Source organism: Aspergillus ibericus, assembly GCF_003184845.1.
Source record: "Aspergillus ibericus CBS 121593 unplaced genomic scaffold BO80scaffold_17, whole genome shotgun sequence".
Lineage (NCBI taxonomy): Eukaryota > Fungi > Ascomycota > Eurotiomycetes > Eurotiales > Aspergillaceae > Aspergillus > Aspergillus ibericus.
In genome coordinates, this window is record NW_020292115.1 from 1 (window position 1) to 19,246 (window position 19,246).

At 52.7% G+C, this 19,246-nt stretch overlaps 8 protein-coding genes across 8 annotated transcripts; 5 read left to right on the plus strand and 3 right to left on the minus strand.

Moving 5' to 3' along the window:
• Window positions 1-33: 33 nt before the first annotated feature.
• On the plus strand, window positions 34-1,634 carry BO80DRAFT_354653 (putative aldehyde dehydrogenase; the record flags this gene model as incomplete). The annotated part of the gene is made up of 3 exons (XM_025715709.1): window positions 34-485; window positions 554-1,259; window positions 1,350-1,634. Coding segments are annotated over 3 exons (1,443 nt in total), but the record flags the coding sequence as incomplete, so codon positions are not given.
• A 1,409-nt stretch (window positions 1,635-3,043) lies between these two features.
• On the plus strand, window positions 3,044-4,233 carry BO80DRAFT_434348 (pectate lyase family protein; the record flags this gene model as incomplete). The annotated part of the gene is made up of 5 exons (XM_025720867.1): window positions 3,044-3,145; window positions 3,190-3,422; window positions 3,468-3,553; window positions 3,602-3,687; window positions 3,769-4,233. 5 exons carry the CDS (start codon window positions 3,044-3,046, stop codon window positions 4,231-4,233), a joined length of 972 nt encoding a protein of 323 aa, XP_025575739.1.
• A 1,248-nt stretch (window positions 4,234-5,481) lies between these two features.
• On the minus strand, window positions 5,482-6,862 carry BO80DRAFT_493214 (putative MFS monocarboxylate transporter; the record flags this gene model as incomplete). The annotated part of the gene is made up of 2 exons (XM_025723804.1): window positions 5,482-6,664; window positions 6,714-6,862. The coding sequence occupies 2 exons, from the start codon at window positions 6,860-6,862 to the stop codon at window positions 5,515-5,517; spliced, it is 1,299 nt and encodes a 432-aa protein (XP_025575740.1). The 3' UTR covers window positions 5,482-5,514.
• A 1,706-nt stretch (window positions 6,863-8,568) lies between these two features.
• On the minus strand, window positions 8,569-10,127 carry BO80DRAFT_380756 (uncharacterized protein; the record flags this gene model as incomplete). The annotated part of the gene is made up of 2 exons (XM_025716814.1): window positions 8,569-8,902; window positions 9,503-10,127. Coding segments are annotated over 2 exons (717 nt in total), but the record flags the coding sequence as incomplete, so codon positions are not given.
• An 851-nt stretch (window positions 10,128-10,978) lies between these two features.
• On the plus strand, window positions 10,979-12,170 carry BO80DRAFT_464346 (SMP-30/gluconolactonase/LRE family protein; the record flags this gene model as incomplete). The annotated part of the gene is made up of 3 exons (XM_025722646.1): window positions 10,979-11,139; window positions 11,178-11,702; window positions 11,775-12,170. 3 exons carry the CDS (start codon window positions 10,979-10,981, stop codon window positions 12,088-12,090), a joined length of 1,002 nt encoding a protein of 333 aa, XP_025575742.1. The 3' UTR covers window positions 12,091-12,170.
• Window positions 12,171-12,211: 41 nt separating this feature from the next.
• Window positions 12,212-13,339, plus strand: BO80DRAFT_464347 (uncharacterized protein; the record flags this gene model as incomplete). Its single annotated transcript, XM_025722647.1, has 4 exons — window positions 12,212-12,654; window positions 12,725-12,833; window positions 12,892-12,972; window positions 13,034-13,339. The coding sequence occupies 4 exons, from the start codon at window positions 12,212-12,214 to the stop codon at window positions 13,337-13,339; spliced, it is 939 nt and encodes a 312-aa protein (XP_025575743.1).
• Window positions 13,340-14,968: 1,629 nt separating this feature from the next.
• Window positions 14,969-16,871, plus strand: BO80DRAFT_493217 (putative tannase; the record flags this gene model as incomplete). Its single annotated transcript, XM_025723805.1, has 1 exon — window positions 14,969-16,871. The coding sequence occupies exon 1, from the start codon at window positions 15,123-15,125 to the stop codon at window positions 16,869-16,871; it is 1,749 nt and encodes a 582-aa protein (XP_025575744.1). The 5' UTR covers window positions 14,969-15,122.
• A 1,279-nt stretch (window positions 16,872-18,150) lies between these two features.
• On the minus strand, window positions 18,151-19,083 carry BO80DRAFT_405776 (uncharacterized protein). Its single transcript, XM_025717731.1, has 4 exons — window positions 18,712-19,083; window positions 18,589-18,660; window positions 18,382-18,534; window positions 18,151-18,332 (listed from the first exon to the last, which is right to left on the minus strand). The coding sequence occupies exons 1-4, from the start codon at window positions 18,998-19,000 to the stop codon at window positions 18,172-18,174; spliced, it is 675 nt and encodes a 224-aa protein (XP_025575745.1). The 5' UTR covers window positions 19,001-19,083; the 3' UTR covers window positions 18,151-18,171.
• Window positions 19,084-19,246: the final 163 nt, after the last annotated feature.

A 19,246-nucleotide genomic window follows, 5' to 3' on the forward strand; every position in this document is an offset into this window, starting at 1 on the left:
CCCCCCCCTCCCCGCTCACTCACTAACCCCTCAGTGCCCACCACCCTCTTCATCAACAACGAATTCACCCCCGCCTCCACTAACACCCTCACCGTCGAGAACCCCTCGACTGGCACTCCCCTCGCGACCGTCTCCACCGCCAGCCCATCCGACGTCAACCACGCTGTCACCTGCGCCCTCCGGGCCCTCCCAGCCTGGAAATCCACCCCGGGGGCCACCCGCGGAGCCCTCCTCCACAAACTCGCCGATCTAATCGAGCGCGACGCCGAGGACTTTGCTTCCCTGGAAGCGCTGGAAGGCGGCATCCTCTACACCGACAGCAAGAATATCAATATCCCCCAAGCCATCTCCACCCTACGCTACTTCGCCGGCTGGGCGGATAAAATCGACGGCAAGACACTGCATCTCCCGGATGGCGGCGTGGGGTATACCTTCCGAGAGCCATTGGGAGTCTGCGCGGCGATTGTCCCTTGGAATGCACCTTTGTATCCCCCCCTCCCTTTTACAACCTACCACCTCCTACCTACCATGTAACCCTCACTAACAACCCCAGAATGATAACAATCTGGAAACTCGCCCCCGCTCTCACAACCGGCAACGCCCTACTGATCAAACCCTCCGAACTAACCCCCCTCTACGCCCTCAAACTCGCCCTCCTCATCCGCGAAGCCGGTTTCCCACCGGGCCTCATCGCCATTCTCCCCGGCGACGGGCCCACCACCGGCCACGCCCTCTCCACGCACCCTGCCATCCGAAAACTCTCCTTCACGGGATCGACCCTCGCCGGACGCGCCATCATGGCCGCCGCAGCAACGAGTAACCTGAAACAAGTCGCCCTGGAATTAGGTGGAAAGGGTCCCTCGATTGTCTTCGCGGACTGCGATCTGGAGAATGCGCTCCTGTGGACGCGGGTCGGGATTACGGCGAATAATGGGCAGATATGTGCGGCGGGGTCGAGGGTGTATGTTCAGCGGGGGATTTATGAGCGGTTTCTGGAGGAGTATGTGCGGGTAGCGAGGGAGGGGGAGTCCGTGGTGGGGGATGCGTTGGAGGAGGGGACGACGAAGGGGCCGGTGGCGAGTTGGGCGCAGTTGGACAAGATTCTGGGGTTTGTGGAGGAGGGGAAGAAAGCCGGGGCGCGGTTGTTGTTTGGTGGGGAGAGGATTGGGGAAAAGGGGTATTTTGTCCAGAATACGGCGTTTGCGGATGTGAGGCAGGGGGAGCGGATCATGAGGGAGGAGGTTTTTGGACCGGTCGTGGTGAGCTTTTTTTTCCTTGCTTTGCTTGTTGTTTGGTTTTTTTTTGGGGGTTGGGGGGTGGTTGGTATGGGGGATGGCTAATGAGGATAGTGTATCGCGCCATTCGACACGGAAGAAGAGGCTATTGCCTTGGCAAATGACTCAGCGCATGGATTGAGTGCCGCCGTGTTTACGAATGATATTAATCGTGCGCATCGCGTCACGGCCGGTATTGAGTCCGGACAGGTCACGGTCAATGCGTGGTCGATGCTGGCGGCAAATGCACCGTTTGGGGGTGTCAAGGAGAGTGGGTTTGGACGGGAATTGGGCGAGGAGGCGCTGGAGGGGTGGACGACCCTGAAGACGGTCAAGTATCATATTTTGCCGAAGCTGTGATTATCCTGGCAGGTTTCAATAAAATGATATTTTCTCCCGATGTGGGATCCTAAAACGATAGTTCTCGTTGGACTGAGTCAATAACATCTTTCTTAAGGGAGTGATGGGACATGACATAAACTGACTGACTTTGAGTTAAAGGGATAGACAGAAACCATCCAATGAACCCGGCATACAGCACTCCTGCCCGAGGTATCATTTATACTGACATCCTCCAATGCACCATGCATTGAATGACATGGTGGCATATCATAAGACCAGGATCACCGCATCATCCGGGAGCAGTCAGAACTACACCATCATACGACGTCCCATTCCAGCGTTGAAGCTAGAGCTTCGCTTTTTCGTAAAGCCGTACTCCATTCAGCGACATGTCTCAACCATCTGACCATCACCACCAACCAAGTGACTCAGAGCCAGCAGGATCCAACCGTCTAGACCACGCACGGATATCATAGCGCCTGGAACGCGATAGGTGGAGATTGAAGCTCCAGGGGAGGTTAAGAGCACCGGAGCTCCCGGACCACATAACCGTCGACGGTCCGATTAACCGTACCCAAACCGGCAGCCAGGAGGAGGGGTTGAAACGGCGCCATTTGCCGGTGGAGGGGCTCCATTGCCGAGAGGTGTCGTTCCTTGGCTGCTCCTGCTGGATGGGAATTGATGGATAGCTCTGATTCATGGGAGTGGAGGGGAGAGGATGTTATGAATCAGGGTGGTTCTTTGCTGTTTCAGATGGATGATGCTCGAGTCGAGTCACTGATCTTGCAGAAGAGAGTATGCATGTTGATCAGACAGGTATTTACATCGATAATCAACTGAATTCATTTTTGGCGGATAATACAGACATCTAGGGATTGCTTGGCTTATCAGATATAATTACCCTGCGACATCCACACCAACCTCAGTTGATTCCTCTGGCGGGTGCCAAGCAAGGGACGTCCTGGAGAACCGAATGGACCGACGGATAGTTCCACTGCACAGCCACGATGACCCAAACACCGCTCGCTTGGCAGTCTCGCTGAAACGCCAATCCCCTTGGTGGAAGCCGGTCGGTCCCAGTTCTAATCAACCTGGTCTGGACGAACTCTTGGCTTTACTCACGGGTTCGTTTTCCGCCATCCGACTGGTGCGGTTGCGCAGTCGCGCGGTGGTGACCGTATCTTGGCGTCGCAGCATCCGTCTTCCGTAGACGCTGAACACACCATTCGATGCTGGTCGAGTCCACTATGTATCCAGCCAAGCATGGAGACGGTCCTGGTTTTGATATCAATTTACTGGCCGTATGCTGCCATCCGGCCATATAAAGGGACGACATCTCCCAAGAAGATCCCCCCCCCCCATCAAGCCTCTCATTCCTTTTCTTTGTCCTTATCCAACTACATTTTCATTCTTTCTTTCGATTCAACATGACCAACTTCAAGTGGGTCATTGCGGCAGTCACCCTCCTGTCTGGACAGGTCCTGGCTGCCCCTACTGCCACTATTGCTAAGCGCGCCACTGTCAGCGATGTACGTTCCCTAAGATACCCCTGCAGGTTGCCCCGGACTGACAGATGCAGGCTGCGTTCGGCTACGCCAGCTTGAACGGTGGAACCACCGGTGGATCCGGCGGTACTACCACCACCGTCTCGTCCTATGCGGCCTTCACCTCGGCGGTCTCGGGCGATGATGCCAAGGTCGTCTACGTCGATGGCACCATCAAGAAGGCCGCCGACCAGGTGAAGGTGGGCAGCAACACCTCCATCATCGGCAAGGATGCCAACGCCATCCTGGAGGGATTCGGACTGTACGTGATTCAACCGGTTTCCTGATCCTAACTAACAAGAAACAGTCTCGTCAAGAAGAAGGAGAACGTGATCATCCGTAACCTGGGTGTCAAGAAGGTCCTGGCTGACAATGGCGATGCCATTGGCGTTCGTACGTACCTCATCCCCCCTACTCTACAATCCCATTAACCGTCAATAGAATACTCCAACAACGTCTGGATCGACCACTGCGATGTTTCCTCTGACAAGGACCACGACAAGGACTACTACGACGGACTGATTGATGTATGCCCTTCCTGCCTCCTCCTATAAACCCTATACTACCTGTGATCCCTACAATCCCCTATATCCTCTAACTTGAAATAGATCACCCACGGCTCCGACTACGTCACCGTCTCCAACACCTTCTTCCACGACCACTGGAAGGCCTCTCTGATCGGCCACTCCGACAGCAACGAATCCCAAGACAAGGGCCACCTCACCGTCACCTACGCCAACAACTACTGGTACAACATCAACTCCCGCGGCCCGTCCTTCCGGTTCGGTACCGGCCACATCTACAACAGCTACTACCTGGACGTGAGCGACGGCATCAACACCCGTGATGGCGCCCAGCTGCTCGTCGAGTCCAACCAGTTCGTCGACTCCAAGAAGGCTCTTTACTCCACTAAGTCGGGATACGCGGTGTCGAAGGATAATGACTTTGGAGGTGCTAAGAATGATGCTGATGAGGGTACCCTCACCTCTATGCCTTATGATTATACTCTTTTGGGGTCGGCGAATGTTAAGGCCGCGGTGGTGGGTACCGCTGGTCAGACGCTTACTTTTTAAGTGGTGAGGTGACAGCGGCAGCAGCAGCAGCAGTGGTAGTATGTCACTCTTTGACTGCAGGACAGTATTATATTTGTTGATACTGTATTCGAGAATAATTGTGTAAGTGGTGTAGAAGTATATCTTGAAATCCCACAATCCCACAATAAACAACAAGTATACAGTAGATAAATCCTTCAGCTACGGAGTAAATGTCATCCCAATATCTCCCATCGCTCAAAGCTCTTCACAGCCCTAATCAACCATATACTTACCTAGTATCCCCCCGAAGTAAACCTAGTCATATCATTACTCCGGAAGACACTTAAATCCGCTCCTTCTGATCCACCGATCCCGGAACCATCACAAGCCATCCTACTTGGATCCGATTGATCCTCAACCGGACTATTCTTCCGAATTTCGGCAATATCATTCTCATAATCATCCCTGCTGCATGCTGCATGATGCATACTCCTATTTCCAAAGCATCCCTGCCAAAGATAAATCGAACAAACAAGGTACAAATTAGAAGGGTACTGCGAGTCAGTGAATGAATATTATTACCTCAGTAATAATTAAGTAAAATCTCCGCTAAGAAATATCCTATCGGGGTTGAGGAATGCCTTGAATTCTGGGAACTTATACTTCTCTCCCATCTTTTTTCTTCCTTTATGACTTGCCTACCATAACAACTAAACTAGGCCAATCGAGTAATTGATGAGATAAGAGGAAGTAAGAGAAATTGAAAGTGAGAGAGTGTGTAGCATGCATGCAGACAGAGTCATCCGATGTGGTAACTGATCCGGAAGGTATAACATGGACATAGCAAGAAATGATATCATTCGGAAAAATACGGGATGATATCACCACTCCCCCCTATTCCGTAGTAAAATTTTTGAGTTCATAATCATGATCTAATACTTCTTACTGAGTAGTAGATGAATGTGAAGGTAGATGAGTGCGTGCCGCGGCTCGGCGATAGATGGACGGACAGTGGAGTTCAGTGGAATTTAGCTTTGCGGTGATTATTATACCAATCGGAATAGACCGTCTAGTCAATTAGATGGATGTGGAGGATGGATGCACAAGTACCAGACAACTCCGAGCCAAGGCATTGCTGCTTACCGGTTCGCCTGGGCGAAGTTTAGCCGGTAGGGTTATCCGATAGGCAATGATCTATCTATCTACACTGCACTGTGCTCTGTACAGATAAGAGCGCAGGATGCAGATTATTGCTGTGCAGACATAGCGCGAGGGACGTGCGTATCCCCCCCCCCCCTGCCTCACGGCACGGCGGCTATACTAACTAGCCTTTCCCGATCTCTCCCGATCATATCGCATTACACATATCGTCGGCCAAACCTGTAGAAGAAACGCCCCCGCCATCATACATCCAGCGAATATCTGTGCACGCAAAAAGTCTGCTGCGATAAGATCCACCAACGCGCCGGCTACCGGCGTGCCGACTAAGGATCCGACGGAACTGATCCCCCACATCATGCCCATGCGGGTACCGAGATAGTCGCTATCGGGGCAAAAGGCCTTGTGTGCGACGATGGATGTTGGCGCGGTGACCAGCACCCCGCTGACAAATCCCCAGTAGCAGGCCCAGACGATGTATCCGGCTGTGTTGGTTGTGGCGATCCAGGTGAACATGGCGAGGGCGGCGGCCGCGACGCAGGTGATGAGGATGAAGATGGGTTTGATGCGCGCGCCGAGGAGGTAGGGCATGGTGCGGCCGAAGGCGGAGGCGCCGTTGGTGATGGAGACGAGGTAGAAGGAGAGGCTGGTCGGGGTGTGCAGGGCGGAGCGGGCGTAGGTGGCGATGTAGAAGATGGGGACGTAGTAGGCGAGCATGACGCAGGTCATGGAGAGGGAGAGGAGCATGAAGGGGAGGTGGGTTAGGGCTTGCCATTCGATGAGGCTGCGGGTGCGGGTTCGTTTGCCGGGACGGCGGCAGAGGATGGTGCAGGTGATGAGGGCTAGGAAGAGGTTGATGAAGGCGATGCAGCGGACGCTCCAGGGGAAGTGGATGATGGGTTGCAGTCGACGGAACATGATGGGGAAAATGACGCTGCCGACGCTAGATCCGATGGCAGCGCAACCGATGGCGATCGGGCGCTTGGTGGTAAAGTGTGAGGAGACCACCACCATGGCGGGGATGTAGGTGATGCCGCCCCCCATGCCGACGCAGAAGCCTTGGGCGAGGAGGACCTGGTAGTATTCGGTCGCGAGGCTGAGCATCATCATGCCAAATACCACCAGCACAGAGCCGCAAATGATCAGCGGACGAAGGTATCCCGAGTCGACCAACGGACCGGTCACCATGCCGACCATGACGATCAGCGTGGCTTGGATGCTGCCAATCCAGGAGATGGTCGAGGGGGACTCGTCCGGGAGGAGCACCGTTTGGTAGAATTCTTGAAAGGCGCCATAGCAGCTGATCAGGCCCCTGAGGGGGGTTAACATCGATGAGGCAGTAATGGAGGGGGGGGGCATACCAGGAGTTCACAAACACACAGAAGCCTGCGAGAACGCTGAGCCAGCCCTCTAGCCCTCCCTCCGGCATCGGCTTGTGCTCCGCCGTAACCTCGGCTGTCGGTTGGTGTTCGTTGGACACTTCATCTGGAGCTTCATTCTGTACCCCCATATCCTCTGTCTATCTCTAATAAGAATGGTACATGAAGCATACACAAGTTGAAAGAAAGAAAAAAAAAAAAACATCGACTGAACAGCCGACATCCGGGGTAAGCTCGGGTAGCAATGATACCCCAAATTTCGGTTCCCCGCAACGGCAAGTGTCCGTGTGGGGAATTACTCGTAGATTGGGGTCAAACCCTTGGGGTCAGCCTGATGATGGCCAAGGGTTCTGCCGAAACAAAAGCTGGTTTCGGATAAGGGAATAGCCGATCATTGACCTCCTCAACCTGTATGTTTAGAACCCTGCGCTTTGCGTTGCTTTTATCGCGAGATTTGGTATGCTGTAGTTTGGCCTCCTTGCTCAAGGTGCACCCACAGAAAGAGTACTGCATATAGTGGCCCCATGGGGCTATAATACCCATAATACAAATATGCCTTCCTCTCCACAAAAGCATGCATCTTCATCGGCGCCACGGGAACCGATTTCAGATTCCGTTGGGAGCACTGATGAAGGGGCCAAATCTATATAAAGAGGAATTCCGAACCTCAGGGATTCTCCTGCTGCACACTCTTATAGGCCGACCAGCAATCATGACACTCGTTTGGGTACCACAAATAAAAATCCTCCCTTGTTCATTTGGAATAGCCAGAGAGAAAGCTTCATAGTGAAGTAAGGAGCGATTGTGTGGCGTTGGACTTGCCTCGTCTCGAGCCATCGCTTCGGACGAGACTGTACGGGGAGTGAAACGCCTTGGCATTATGCGGTGGTCTATTGGGATCAGAAAGTGTATATTACATTCTGGAAGAGAGCCGCTTGTAATAATCATAAGGGGAGTTTTAGTTCCGTATGTGATTATTATGATGATACGTCGGAGGTCAGTGTCTTTAGTTTTAAGCCACTGTCGTTCCGGGTCTATTCGGGTTGTCATCATTCGTATGGTTGGGGGATAGCTGGTCGGAGCATACTTTGTGAGAATCGGGAGTTGTATATTGGGAGATGTCAGTCATGGGGTTGTGTTGAGGGGGTATCTACCTTGAAATTAGGGTTGTCGGTCAGGATGCTATTGCTTTGTTTTGCTTCATGAGAAGATCGGATTACATGTCTTTTTGTTTGTGTTCTTCCTATAATATAGACCTTTTGTCTTCTCCCTTATTCCATGTGATAGATATTGCCTTCTATTAATTTTGAATCTAATTATTTTCAGTACTCTTCCTAGTCCGTTTATAGCTACGAGTTGAATAGACGTGAGGTTCGAATGAGAGATGGGTGAAATACGAAAGAGATATACATGCAGGTAAATAAGATACAAATGAGGTACTGATAAGGTGTGTATAAAGATGGAAATGAGATGCCAACTAAGATGAATGAGATACAAAACTGAAAGAGATGAATAAGATGCAGTGAGTTATAAATGAGGCACAAATGAAGCATCCTCCATTGATCTGATGTTTATCCAGCCGCGCTCTACCAGTAGATAACAGACCAGTCACTATGATTAATCACGCCATACTAAGATCTAAGCCACACTAAAATCCAAGAACAAACAAAATACAACCAATCGATGTATCGGAAAGCATAAACCCTGGTCATGGCACCTGCATCTGACGATCTCCCGACACCCCGTCAGACAAGCGTCTCCCGGCAGCCCCTCATGACAGACCTTAAAGGAGCCCGATAAGCCTTCCGGTGGGGCTGTCGGCCCGGGCCAGGCAGAACTCACCGGCCGCGCGTCCAAATGCCCGGACCTTGGGTTGACATCATGTGAGGGGCAACATCCTCGACCTCCCTTGCCTGTTCCTATCACAGTAAACACACCTCATCAAATGAACATCCTGGACATGCTTCTTCACTTCCCAAGTGAGATCCTGCCATGTATCGCCGAGAAGCTGGAGCTTGAGGATATCAATTCTCTGGCGCAAACCAACAGACATATCTACCACCTGATCAACCCCTATCTTTATCGGTATGATGTACAAGAAGGTGGGAGTTCGGCGTTGCTGTGGGCTGCAGGACAGGGAAACGAAGAGACCGCTCGGAAATCACTAGACGCTGGGGTTCATGGTCAAGCTCAGTCTGAGCCATTGCAGGAAGCGCTATCCGAGGCCGCTAGGAACGGATATGAGGGTATTGTTCGGATGATTCTTGCGAAGGAAAATGTTAAACCCGACTGCAAGGATTTCAAAGAACAGACGCCGTTCATGAAGGCGGCTAAGAAGGGACATGAGAGTATAGTCAGACTGCTGCTGGCTACTGAGGGCGTCAGTCCGGATTGGAAGGATTCGGAAGGGGATACGCCTTTATTGAAAGCAGCCAAGAACGGTCACGAGACTATTGTCAACCTGCTTCTCAACACAGAAGGTGTCAATGCTGACTCTCAGAACCGGAATGGGGAGACACCGCTTTGGTGGGCAGCGTGGGGGGGACATGAAGTAGTGGTAAAGCTGCTGCTGGCTGTGTATGATGTCAACCCTGATCAGAGGAACTCCAAAGGAGAGACGCCACTCCGCTGGGCAGCATGCAACGGACATGAGGCAGTGGTCAAGTTACTGCTCGATACCAAGCGTGTGGACCCTAATTCTCAGGATCGACGAGGAGAGGTGCCGCTATTGAAAGCAGCGCAGAACGGACATGAGCCTGTCGTCAAGTTACTGCTTGCTACAGAAGGTGTTGATCCTGATCCACGGGATTTCAACGGGCGGACACCACTATCATGGGAAGCAAAACATGGACATGAAGCAGTAGTCCAATCTCTCCTTGCTAGGGAGGAAGTCAACCCCGATTCTCGAGATAATTGGGGACGGACTCCATTGTTAGAGGCAGCACAGAATGGACATGCGGCAATAGTCAATCTGCTCCTCGACACCGGCAGGGTTGATCCTGTCAGGTCTTCCGACGGGCAAACACCACTCTGGTACGCGGCATTATCAGGACATGAGGCAGTTGTCAAGATACTTCTTGGTACGCCGGGTGTCAACCCTAACTGTGGGAATATGGATGGCGTGACGCCCCTCTCAGTGGCGGCATCAGGTGGATACGTGACAATAGTCGAACTGTTGCTTGCTGCAGGCGCCAGTCCTGATATCAAAGACGATCTTGGAGAAACGCCATTGTCAAAGGCAGCCCAGGAAGGCAATGATACGGTCGTTGGACTCTTACTTGCCACGGAGGGTATCGACCCAGACGCGCAGGATAATGACGGACGTACACCTCTTTCCAAAGCAGCCGAGAATGGACATGAGACAGTAGTCAAGCTGCTACTTGCTACAGACGCTGTTGATCCCAATGCTCAGGATTTCGAAGGACAAACACCCCTGTCATGGGCGGAGGATTACGGAAACGAGACCGTGGCTGAACTGATCCGAGATCGGCTATCATCCTAGCTGTGGTGGTTAGCCAATAAATCGGTGCAGTATCGTGGCTGCACCTGTGATAGATGTGGAATTCTGATATGAGCGCGTTGTGCGATTTAAATTAGCAATTGTTTTGTGGTCTCTCCGCTCTGCCTGTTGCATGCAAATAACTCATCCTTTAATTCTTTAGAAGTTGTCGGTACCTCACATCTGGAAGTCCGTGTTAATCTCGCTGGAATATCCCACTCGCGAGCTTACCCATGTCTCGGACAATTATCTGTTCCGTTGATCGTACTTTCTTGATGAGAAAATAGTTCACAGAGAATTGTCAGGGTCCTGAGATAAATAACGACCAATGCCACCTACCTATTTGATTCCAGATCGAGCCAGTGACGGTATGTTCGAAAACGGGCTACCACCGTTGTATCTCCACTAGACTACTAATTGAACCTCTTCCTGATCCTCAACGGTTCAACCATGGCTACACCCCGATCTAATCAAGCAACCTAAAGCTTTGCCCAGACAAACCGGTGAGCCGTTTGGATGGAATGATCCCAAACTCCACCCGAGTGGGGCCCGATCTTGCCCGATTGCGGTGATCGTCTCTGATTCTACCCTAACCATGCAAAATCCCGCATGATTGTCCTCAACCAGCGCGGTCCCTGGCATGACATGGGCCAAGACCTGTTCTAGATTGCTGCAGAAAACTTAAAAGCCACAGATCCCCTGTCCAGACTCCAAAGGAAATTCAATCCCGCGCAACCTGCACCTTGCAATGGCACACAATCTCTCCGTCACCGGCCTCGCGGCCAATTACTCGCAGATTCCTGCGGCCTTTGAGTTCTACGACAGTCGATTCTTGAACATCACCGGCCTGGCACCCAAGCTCGAGGTGCTGCTGGAGAATATGACTTTCCGTTTGCGCACGAAGCGAGCGTCTTCATCCCATCTACCGATGAACTCTTTATGACTAGCAACATCTTCACCGATCCCATCACGAATCAATCGACCATCAAGATCTCCAAGGTCTCTCTGAGCGCTAACCCCGTCACCTCGGAAATGATCAACAGCACTATCCCCCTACCCAACGGAGGCGTCAACCACGGCAACGGCATCCTCTTCTGCGGCCAGGGAACCCTCAATGAATCCGGCGGTCTATACCAAATGTCCATTGAGTCTCCGTACGAGGCCGAGCAATTAGTCAGTGGCTTTTACGGTCGGGAATTCAATTCCCTGAATGACGTGGTTGTCCACCGCGATGGCTCCATGTGGTTCACTGATCCAATCTACGGGTCCAAGCAGGGCATTCGGCCCTCGCCGCAATTGCCCAACCAGGTATATCGCTATGATCCTGCGACGGGGAATGTGCGTGTCGTGGCGGATGGATTTGGCCGTCCGAATGGAATCAGCTTCTCTCCGGATGAAAAGACGGTTTATATCACCGATACGGCCTACACAGCTGGTGATGGGACGACGGATCCTACGAAGCCGTCCACGATGTACGCTCCCTTCTTATTTCCCTACCTTCTTCATGCCTGTATGAAACTTGGGACTTGGCTAACTGCACCCAGCTATGCCTTCGACCTCACTACCCTCCACGGCGAGACTTTCTTGACTAACCGCCGCGTGTTTGCCATGGCGGACACTGGTGTTCCCGATGGAATCAAAACCGACACGAACGGCAACGTCTATGCCGGCTGTGGAGATGGCATCAATGTCTGGTCACCCGGTGGGGTCCTGCTCGGCAAGATCCTGATCAAGAACGGGGCAGCCAACTTTTCCTTTGGTCGTAATGGGTTGATGTTTATTATGAACGAGAACAAGCTATGGACTGCGCAGCTCAGCCCATCGGTTCAGGGGGCGCTTTTGGCGGAAATAGACAACTGATAGGGTTTATTCCTGGCACGGGATAGCGGGGAGTTAGATGACATGAGAATTCCATCCTCCCTTCCATCTTTGTCCATCTTCTCTTCTGTCATTCCACAGCTGTTCCCACCGTAAAGTCATCATGCCCGAGAAGCCCACCCGCGCCCAGGCCACCGTGGCCGCAAAGCTCACATGGCTATCCAAGTACAAGGGCCAGTTCCTCAGCCCATCCATCTGTTCGCGAAACAACATCGACTTGCATCATCTAGACCTAGAGGACATTACCCAATCGACAGGTCCGCTTTGCTTCGAGCCACTAACCAAGACCCTCCTGACGCGATATCCGATCGACCAAGATTTCCTGGCCCGCGTGAAGAAAACCAAGCCCGAATTTCTGGACATAGGGGAGTATGAGGCCATGATGGAGGCAGGGAAGAATGATCCCCTGGCCGGAACCCCTCGCCATGTCCTGTGGGGTCTTCCACGGGTGCTATCCCGCCAGATGCACGACGTTGCGCGAAAGCACATCCCACAAGGACAAGGGACGTCCATCTCAGACGTCACTTGCTGGAGTCGAGCTACCTAGTGAGTGGCCATGTTGTTTTGCATATCCCCTTCTGTTCACCATGCTCATGCATCCCCGAAACGTGACTAGCCCGGAGAACCCCGTCGCGGGAGCCTACACCATCGATAGATTCGGATTCACCGATTGGCGGCATAACGTGCACACCATCAATGTCGTCGAGAACGACCTCTATCCGCATGTTACGATGATGGCATATCATGCGTGCCCGGAGTTTTGTCCGGAGGGAGAGCCTCCAGGTCTACGAACTGGCGTATATGCTCAAGGCCATGGAATTCCGCCTTGCGGAGGGCTTGTTTGACAAAGATCAACCCCAGCCAGTAGGTGACCCTGACAGATTTCATCATTCCATGACACTGACATTCGACCGTGTTTCCAAAGGTATTGATGGTTTCCTTTATGGTGCCGCGGCATGGTCGTATCCTCCACGCTCACATCAATCGTGGCATCAAGCTGGTCATTTCCCGTAGCAAAATGTACAGCTTTGAGAACTCCCAAGGAGCGCCTTTTGAGTTGTTTTACCGGTGGTTTCTGGGAATCCCAATGGGGGTTCAGCCGAGAGAGCTGCCTGGTACCAGCAACAGTGAGAAGAGTGGAAGCGATCTGAAGCGCAAACTTGGAGTTGATGAAAATTCTCCGCCCGAGCCGAAGAAAGAATCAAAGAAGGGAAAGAAAAAGAAGCAGTAACTGCCGTGGTGAGCTGGAACTTTGCTTTAGTGTAGTTTACATCTTCAGCCACGCTGGACTAATGACACAACCTACTTCCCTGACGGGCTACCCTTACAAGTATAGTCGTATCCAACTTCACAGGTGGCTTATATTAGAAAATGGGACTGGTGGAACCGGTAATGCGGCAGAAATACACTCTGTATTTTACTTGACTGTGCACTGAGAAGCGGTCGATCATTGACATGAGCTATTAGAGCCACTGTCGGAACCAAGCGATTCATGTTCTCGAGTGTTTGGCCACGATGCCAAGTGCAATATAAATGCCAAATCCTGCGGTTTTAAGCTAATACAGCGAGATAGGACTTACAACCAATCAGAGATGGCAAGAATATAGACTATACCCTGTACAGATTAGTTGAAATGACTAAGCGGAAGCGCCGATCATCTCTGGTAATGTACGGAGTAAAAACGGCTGGAATTGTGGAACGCTGTCTTCCCATCAGACCCTGCAACTCTGCAAGGTACCTACCAGAACAGTGGTGGACGTACGTATGCTCCTCTACCGCTACGTCACCTCGATATCGCCGACTGAATAGGAATTGAGTGAAAATTGAACATATCAGACCGACATCATCATGCCATGTCATTTACAAACCCAGATGTGCCACAGCAAATACCTCGCAAACTTTGGCCACATCCTACGGGTCTCTGATAAGCTACAATAAATTGCGATCATCGGAGTTGCGTGTCCTGGCGAAAAAGACTGAGGGTATGAGTGAGGGTCAAGGCACCTATTCCACCGGTCTGGCCCGGGTTCTGCATTACGGGGTCTTGCGGAGTTCTCTGACACTCTGACGGGACTTAGAACCCTCTCGATAGGGCCTAGGCACTCGACTGGCCAAAATCTCCGGCTGGTGCTGTTGCTAAACAGGGATTTGTTCCCGGTTCGCTCAACTTGATACTGAGCTGACGAAGCCACGACTTGGCGCGAGCACCCATGCATTAGCTCACTTGGCACACGCCTTGACGAGGAACCGAAAGCTTGGCCTGTTGCACTGCATTTTCTGACAGCACCAGGTCCGTTCTCGCCGCTTACTGAGTGTTCTCCCTGCTCAACATCACGAATTTGATCGCCATGTCGACCACCGCCCTCGCCTGGCAAGGCAGACGCCAAGAAGGGTCCTGAAAGCCGAAACCTTAAGCCAGTCCCCTGTTCTCTGCCAAGCCGCCCCACTGCCCCAGAATAGATTAGCCCGACTCCGCCCGGATAAGGTTAATCCCGCCACGGCTTGGCTGCCCCGATTAGATGCGATTAGATGCATCAGGGCTACTCCGTACACTCCTACCGGATTGTTGCATGTGTTATGTGAAGACTGAGAAAGGGTTCAATACAGGAATCAGGCCAAATGAAGAGTATTCTTCTCGGCGGCATGACTAGAAAGTGCCTATTTGCGCTCTTCCATGCAGAATCTTCCTAACTACCTCCTTGCATAGGGCTCAGGTACACCCTGATAGGGCTGATGTCACTTCAACCCATCATGGTGGCCAACCCGGGCCGCGCAAGCCGGTGACGAGTTTCAACACTTGAGTTAATCCTTGCTGCAGAATGTCAAACCAGGTGGGCCCGCGGACCGATAGCGATACTATGTCCATCCGGATCGGACCACAGGCAACATGTTATAAAGTCCAGCAGCCTGCCTGTTACTCACTCCTCCATCAGACACTCCGTCAGTCTTTACAGTCTGCATCTGCATCTGCACCTTCGTTTCTTATTCACCTTCCATTCTTTTGGTGCCTCACCATGCGCCAGTACTCTCGCGCCGCTGTCGCGGCTCTGGCAGCCACCACTGCCCACGCCGCCTCTCTCTCCGATGTCTGCACCGTCTCCAACGTCCAGTCGGCCCTGCCCTCCAACGGCACTCTCCTCGGCATTGACTTGATCCCCTCCGCCGTCACCGCCAACACCGTCACCGATGCCTCCGCCGGCATGGGCAGCTCCGCGACCTACGACTACTGCAACGTCACCATCGCCTACACCCACACCGGCAAGGGTGACAAGGTCGTGGTCAAGTATGCCTTCCCCGCGCCCTCCGACTTCGAGAACCGCTTCTACGTCGCCGGTGGTGGTGGCTTCTCCCTCTCCAGCGACGCCACCGGCGGTCTCGAATACGGTGCCGCCTCCGGGGCCACCGACGCCGGCTACGACGCCTTCTCCTACAGCTACGATGAAGTCGTCCTCTACGGCAACGGCTCTATCAACTGGGACGCCACCTACATGTTCGGCTACCAGGCTCTCGGCGAGATGACCAAGATCGGCAAGCCCCTCACCCAGGGCTTCTACGGCCTCTCCTCCGACCAGAAGATCTACACCTACTACGAAGGTTGCTCCGACGGTGGCCGTGAAGGTATGAGTCAGGTCCAACGCTGGGGCGATGAATACGACGGTGTCATCGCCGGTGCCCCGGCCTTCCGCTTCGCCCAGCAGCAGGTGAACCACGTCTTCCCCGCCACCATCGAACACACCATGGACTACTACCCACCCCCCTGCGAACTCGACAAGATCGTCACCGAGACCATCTCCGCCTGCGACCCTCTCGACGGCCGTACCGATGGCGTCGTCTCCCGTACCGACCTCTGCATGCTGAACTTCAACCTCACCTCCCTCATCGGCACCTCCTACTACTGCGCCGCCCAGAACTACACCTCCCTGGGCTTCGGCTTCAGCAAGCGCCAAGCCGAAGGCAGCACCACCAGCTACCAGCCCGCCCAGAACGGCACCATCACCGCCGAGGGTGTCGCCCTCGCCCAGGCCGTCTACGACGGTCTCCACGACTCCAACGGTAAGCGCGCCTACCTGTCCTGGCAGATCGCCGCCGAGCTCTCCGACGCCGACACCACCTACGACTCGACCACCGACTCCTGGACCCTCGACATCCCCTCCACCGGCGGCGAATACGTCACCAAGTTCGTGCAGCTCCTCAACATCGATAACCTCTCCAACCTCGACAACGTCACCTACGACACCCTCGTCGACTGGATGAACACCGGCATGATCCGCTACATCGACAGTCTGCAAACCACCGTCGTCGATCTCACCGAGTTCCAACAGTCCGGCGGCAAGATGATCCACTACCACGGTGAATCCGACCCCAGTATCCCCACCGCCTCCTCGGTGCACTACTGGCAGGGCGTTCGTCAGGCCATGTACCCGGACGTCTCCTACAATGAGTCCCTCTCTCAGATGTCCGACTGGTACCAGCTGTACCTGGTGCCCGGCGCTGCTCACTGCGGTACCAACTCCCTCCAGCCGGGCCCCTACCCCGAGGATAACATGGAGATCATGATCAACTGGGTTGAGAACGGTGTCAAGCCTTCTCGACTGAATGCGACGGTCTCCTCGGGTACCTATGAGGGTGAGACGCAGATGCTGTGCCAGTGGCCTTCTCGTCCTCTCTGGTCCAGCAACACCACTTTCTCTTGTGTGTATGACCAGCAGTCATTGAACACTTGGGATTACACTTTCGATGCCTTCAAGATGCCTGTCTTTTAAGCACACAACACTCAATGTGACCTGGACAGGTCGTATGTATTATTCGCTTCAACCGTTTCCTCTTCGCTCCTTGTACATGCATGGACATCATTCACTGAGAAGTTTAATTGACAAATATCTTCCATCCTTCCCTCAGCACCACTAAGATAATCACTGCCAGTAGCTTGATACATCCAGCGACTGAATCCGGCACGGACCGTACGTGTGCAACTCTAAGAACCGGGTCGTTCGATCCTGATTCTGCACATATTTCACAATATGCGATTATGATCCCCTTTAACCACCCGCACAGACCATCCACCAGAGCCCGGTACGACTCTTCGATACATAAAATCCCCCGTAAATGAATACCATGCGGGTAGAACCCACATATTGCGCATATCATGCATCTTGATCCTAATTTAATGGCTTTGAGAAACGCCACGGCCGCAAAGATGATCGCTTCATCGTTTCCGGCGATGGGAGACAACAATTTGTTGTTTTTCTTCCAATTGCCAATTTCGATCTCCTGACCCTGTAGTTGGTTGATTCATGTGTCTCAAAGATCCGAGGTTAAATCGATCGTTCGGCCCGTCCTTCGGTGGTTAGGTTGCATTCTGCTGTATGCATTCAAAATATGTTTTTTTTTTTTGGTTTTTGATTTCCGGCAAGTCAATCGTAACCCATAGTAGGACTTCGGGGCTGCGTAGACCCTGTTAGATCCCATCGATCGGCATCGGTGGTCAGAGGGCCGCAGGCAATGAACTGCTCTACGTTGGTTGGAGCCTGACATGAGGATTTCAAGGCTGGCTCGTTTGTTCGAGGTAGATAGTCATTGTCGGCGGTACGGGGGTATCAAGATCGATGAGGATGAGGATGAAGATGAAGATGAAGATTGGTTGGGTTAGGTTAGGTGGTGATAGATGGGGAGAGAAAAGGAGACGCGATCATAGTAATTAAGGTATGTAACTCTGTTAATGTATGTCTTGGTGAATTTTTACATATTCATCCATCTATATGCTCTAGTTGTGAATCATATGTCTAGGACTTGAGGTGTCATGCACTAGGTCACTTGGTGACTACTGGCAACTAGCATTGAATATGATGTCTTTGCTTGTTGTGCTCTCGAGTCGGGCTTTATCTCTTGAGTATCGTTGCTGGATCCTCGGAGCGATTGAGTCCAAGCTAGGCTTTCCTTGGATTCGATGTATGCATCCTACAGACATATCCAATACACGAAAGAATAAAATTCCTATCATAATAATACAAAATTGAAAAGGAATCAGAGCCCTGCTCATCCCATACCAGCCGGGTGAATACCCTAAGAAGAGAACGAAAACTCCGGAATATCAATCGTAGTGACCGTCCAAGTCTTACCACCGTCACTGGTGGACATGTCACCGGTCACGCCGGTACCCTTGGCAAGGGTGTTGATGTAATCAGGGTCCGCCACATCGAGGATGATCTTGGTATCGGTCCAGGCTGGAGAAGGTGTTAAATGTATGAAGCGAGGTATAGGTCAAGAACTTACAGTGAGCGCCAACGGTGCCGCAGTTGTCTTCGGCGCATTCGACCGCGCTACCCCAGCCCTGAGCCTTGCCGTCGCTGGTGGAAAGGGTGGAGACGGTCTTGCCGTTGATGAGGACGGTTTGGGTGTAGTTGCCGGTGGAGTCGTCGAATTTGTCTGCGAGGATAAGTATCTGGACTGTGGATAATGGATTATATAGAAGCCGCTTACAGTGCATGGTGACCTTGTCACCCTTGCTGCCATCAGCCTGGCCGTCACCGTAGATCGGTTCCTGGGTGGTTGCTAGAATCCCAGTTAGTGGATCACTTGGTATTGGTAGATGGATAGGCTCACCGCTGGTGGACTTCAAGGTGTAGGCGTACATGGTCCAGTCGCTCTGCTGCCAGTTGTCGGCAATGGACTGAATCAAGTCACCGTTGGACGTGCCCATACCCACCCACAGGGAGGTGATGGCATCGGAGGAGCCGCCGCTGGGGCCGTTGGGGAGGACGAGAGTCGAGGTGGCTTCACGGATGAAGGAGTTGGAGGAGACCGGGCCAGTGCTGAAGGCGGGACCCATGGCGGCGTTGACGCCGGTGGCGCCGAGGGCGGCGAGAGCGAGAATCTGGTTGCGGGTGTACATTGTGAAGAATTGATTTGGTTGTAGTGGTCAGATGAACACACTGCAAACCGGATTGAATCACTTATATATGTTGGCACACCTACCGAGGCTTCCTGCAAGACCATCCTGGTGACACCTGCAGTGGCAGCTGTTTCAGATAATATCCACCCTGGGTTCTAAATCCGGAAGAATGGTCGATGATAGAGGATATGCGAGATGACCCCCCGAATGGGAGTAGTATACGAAGAATACGGCAGGTGGAATGCG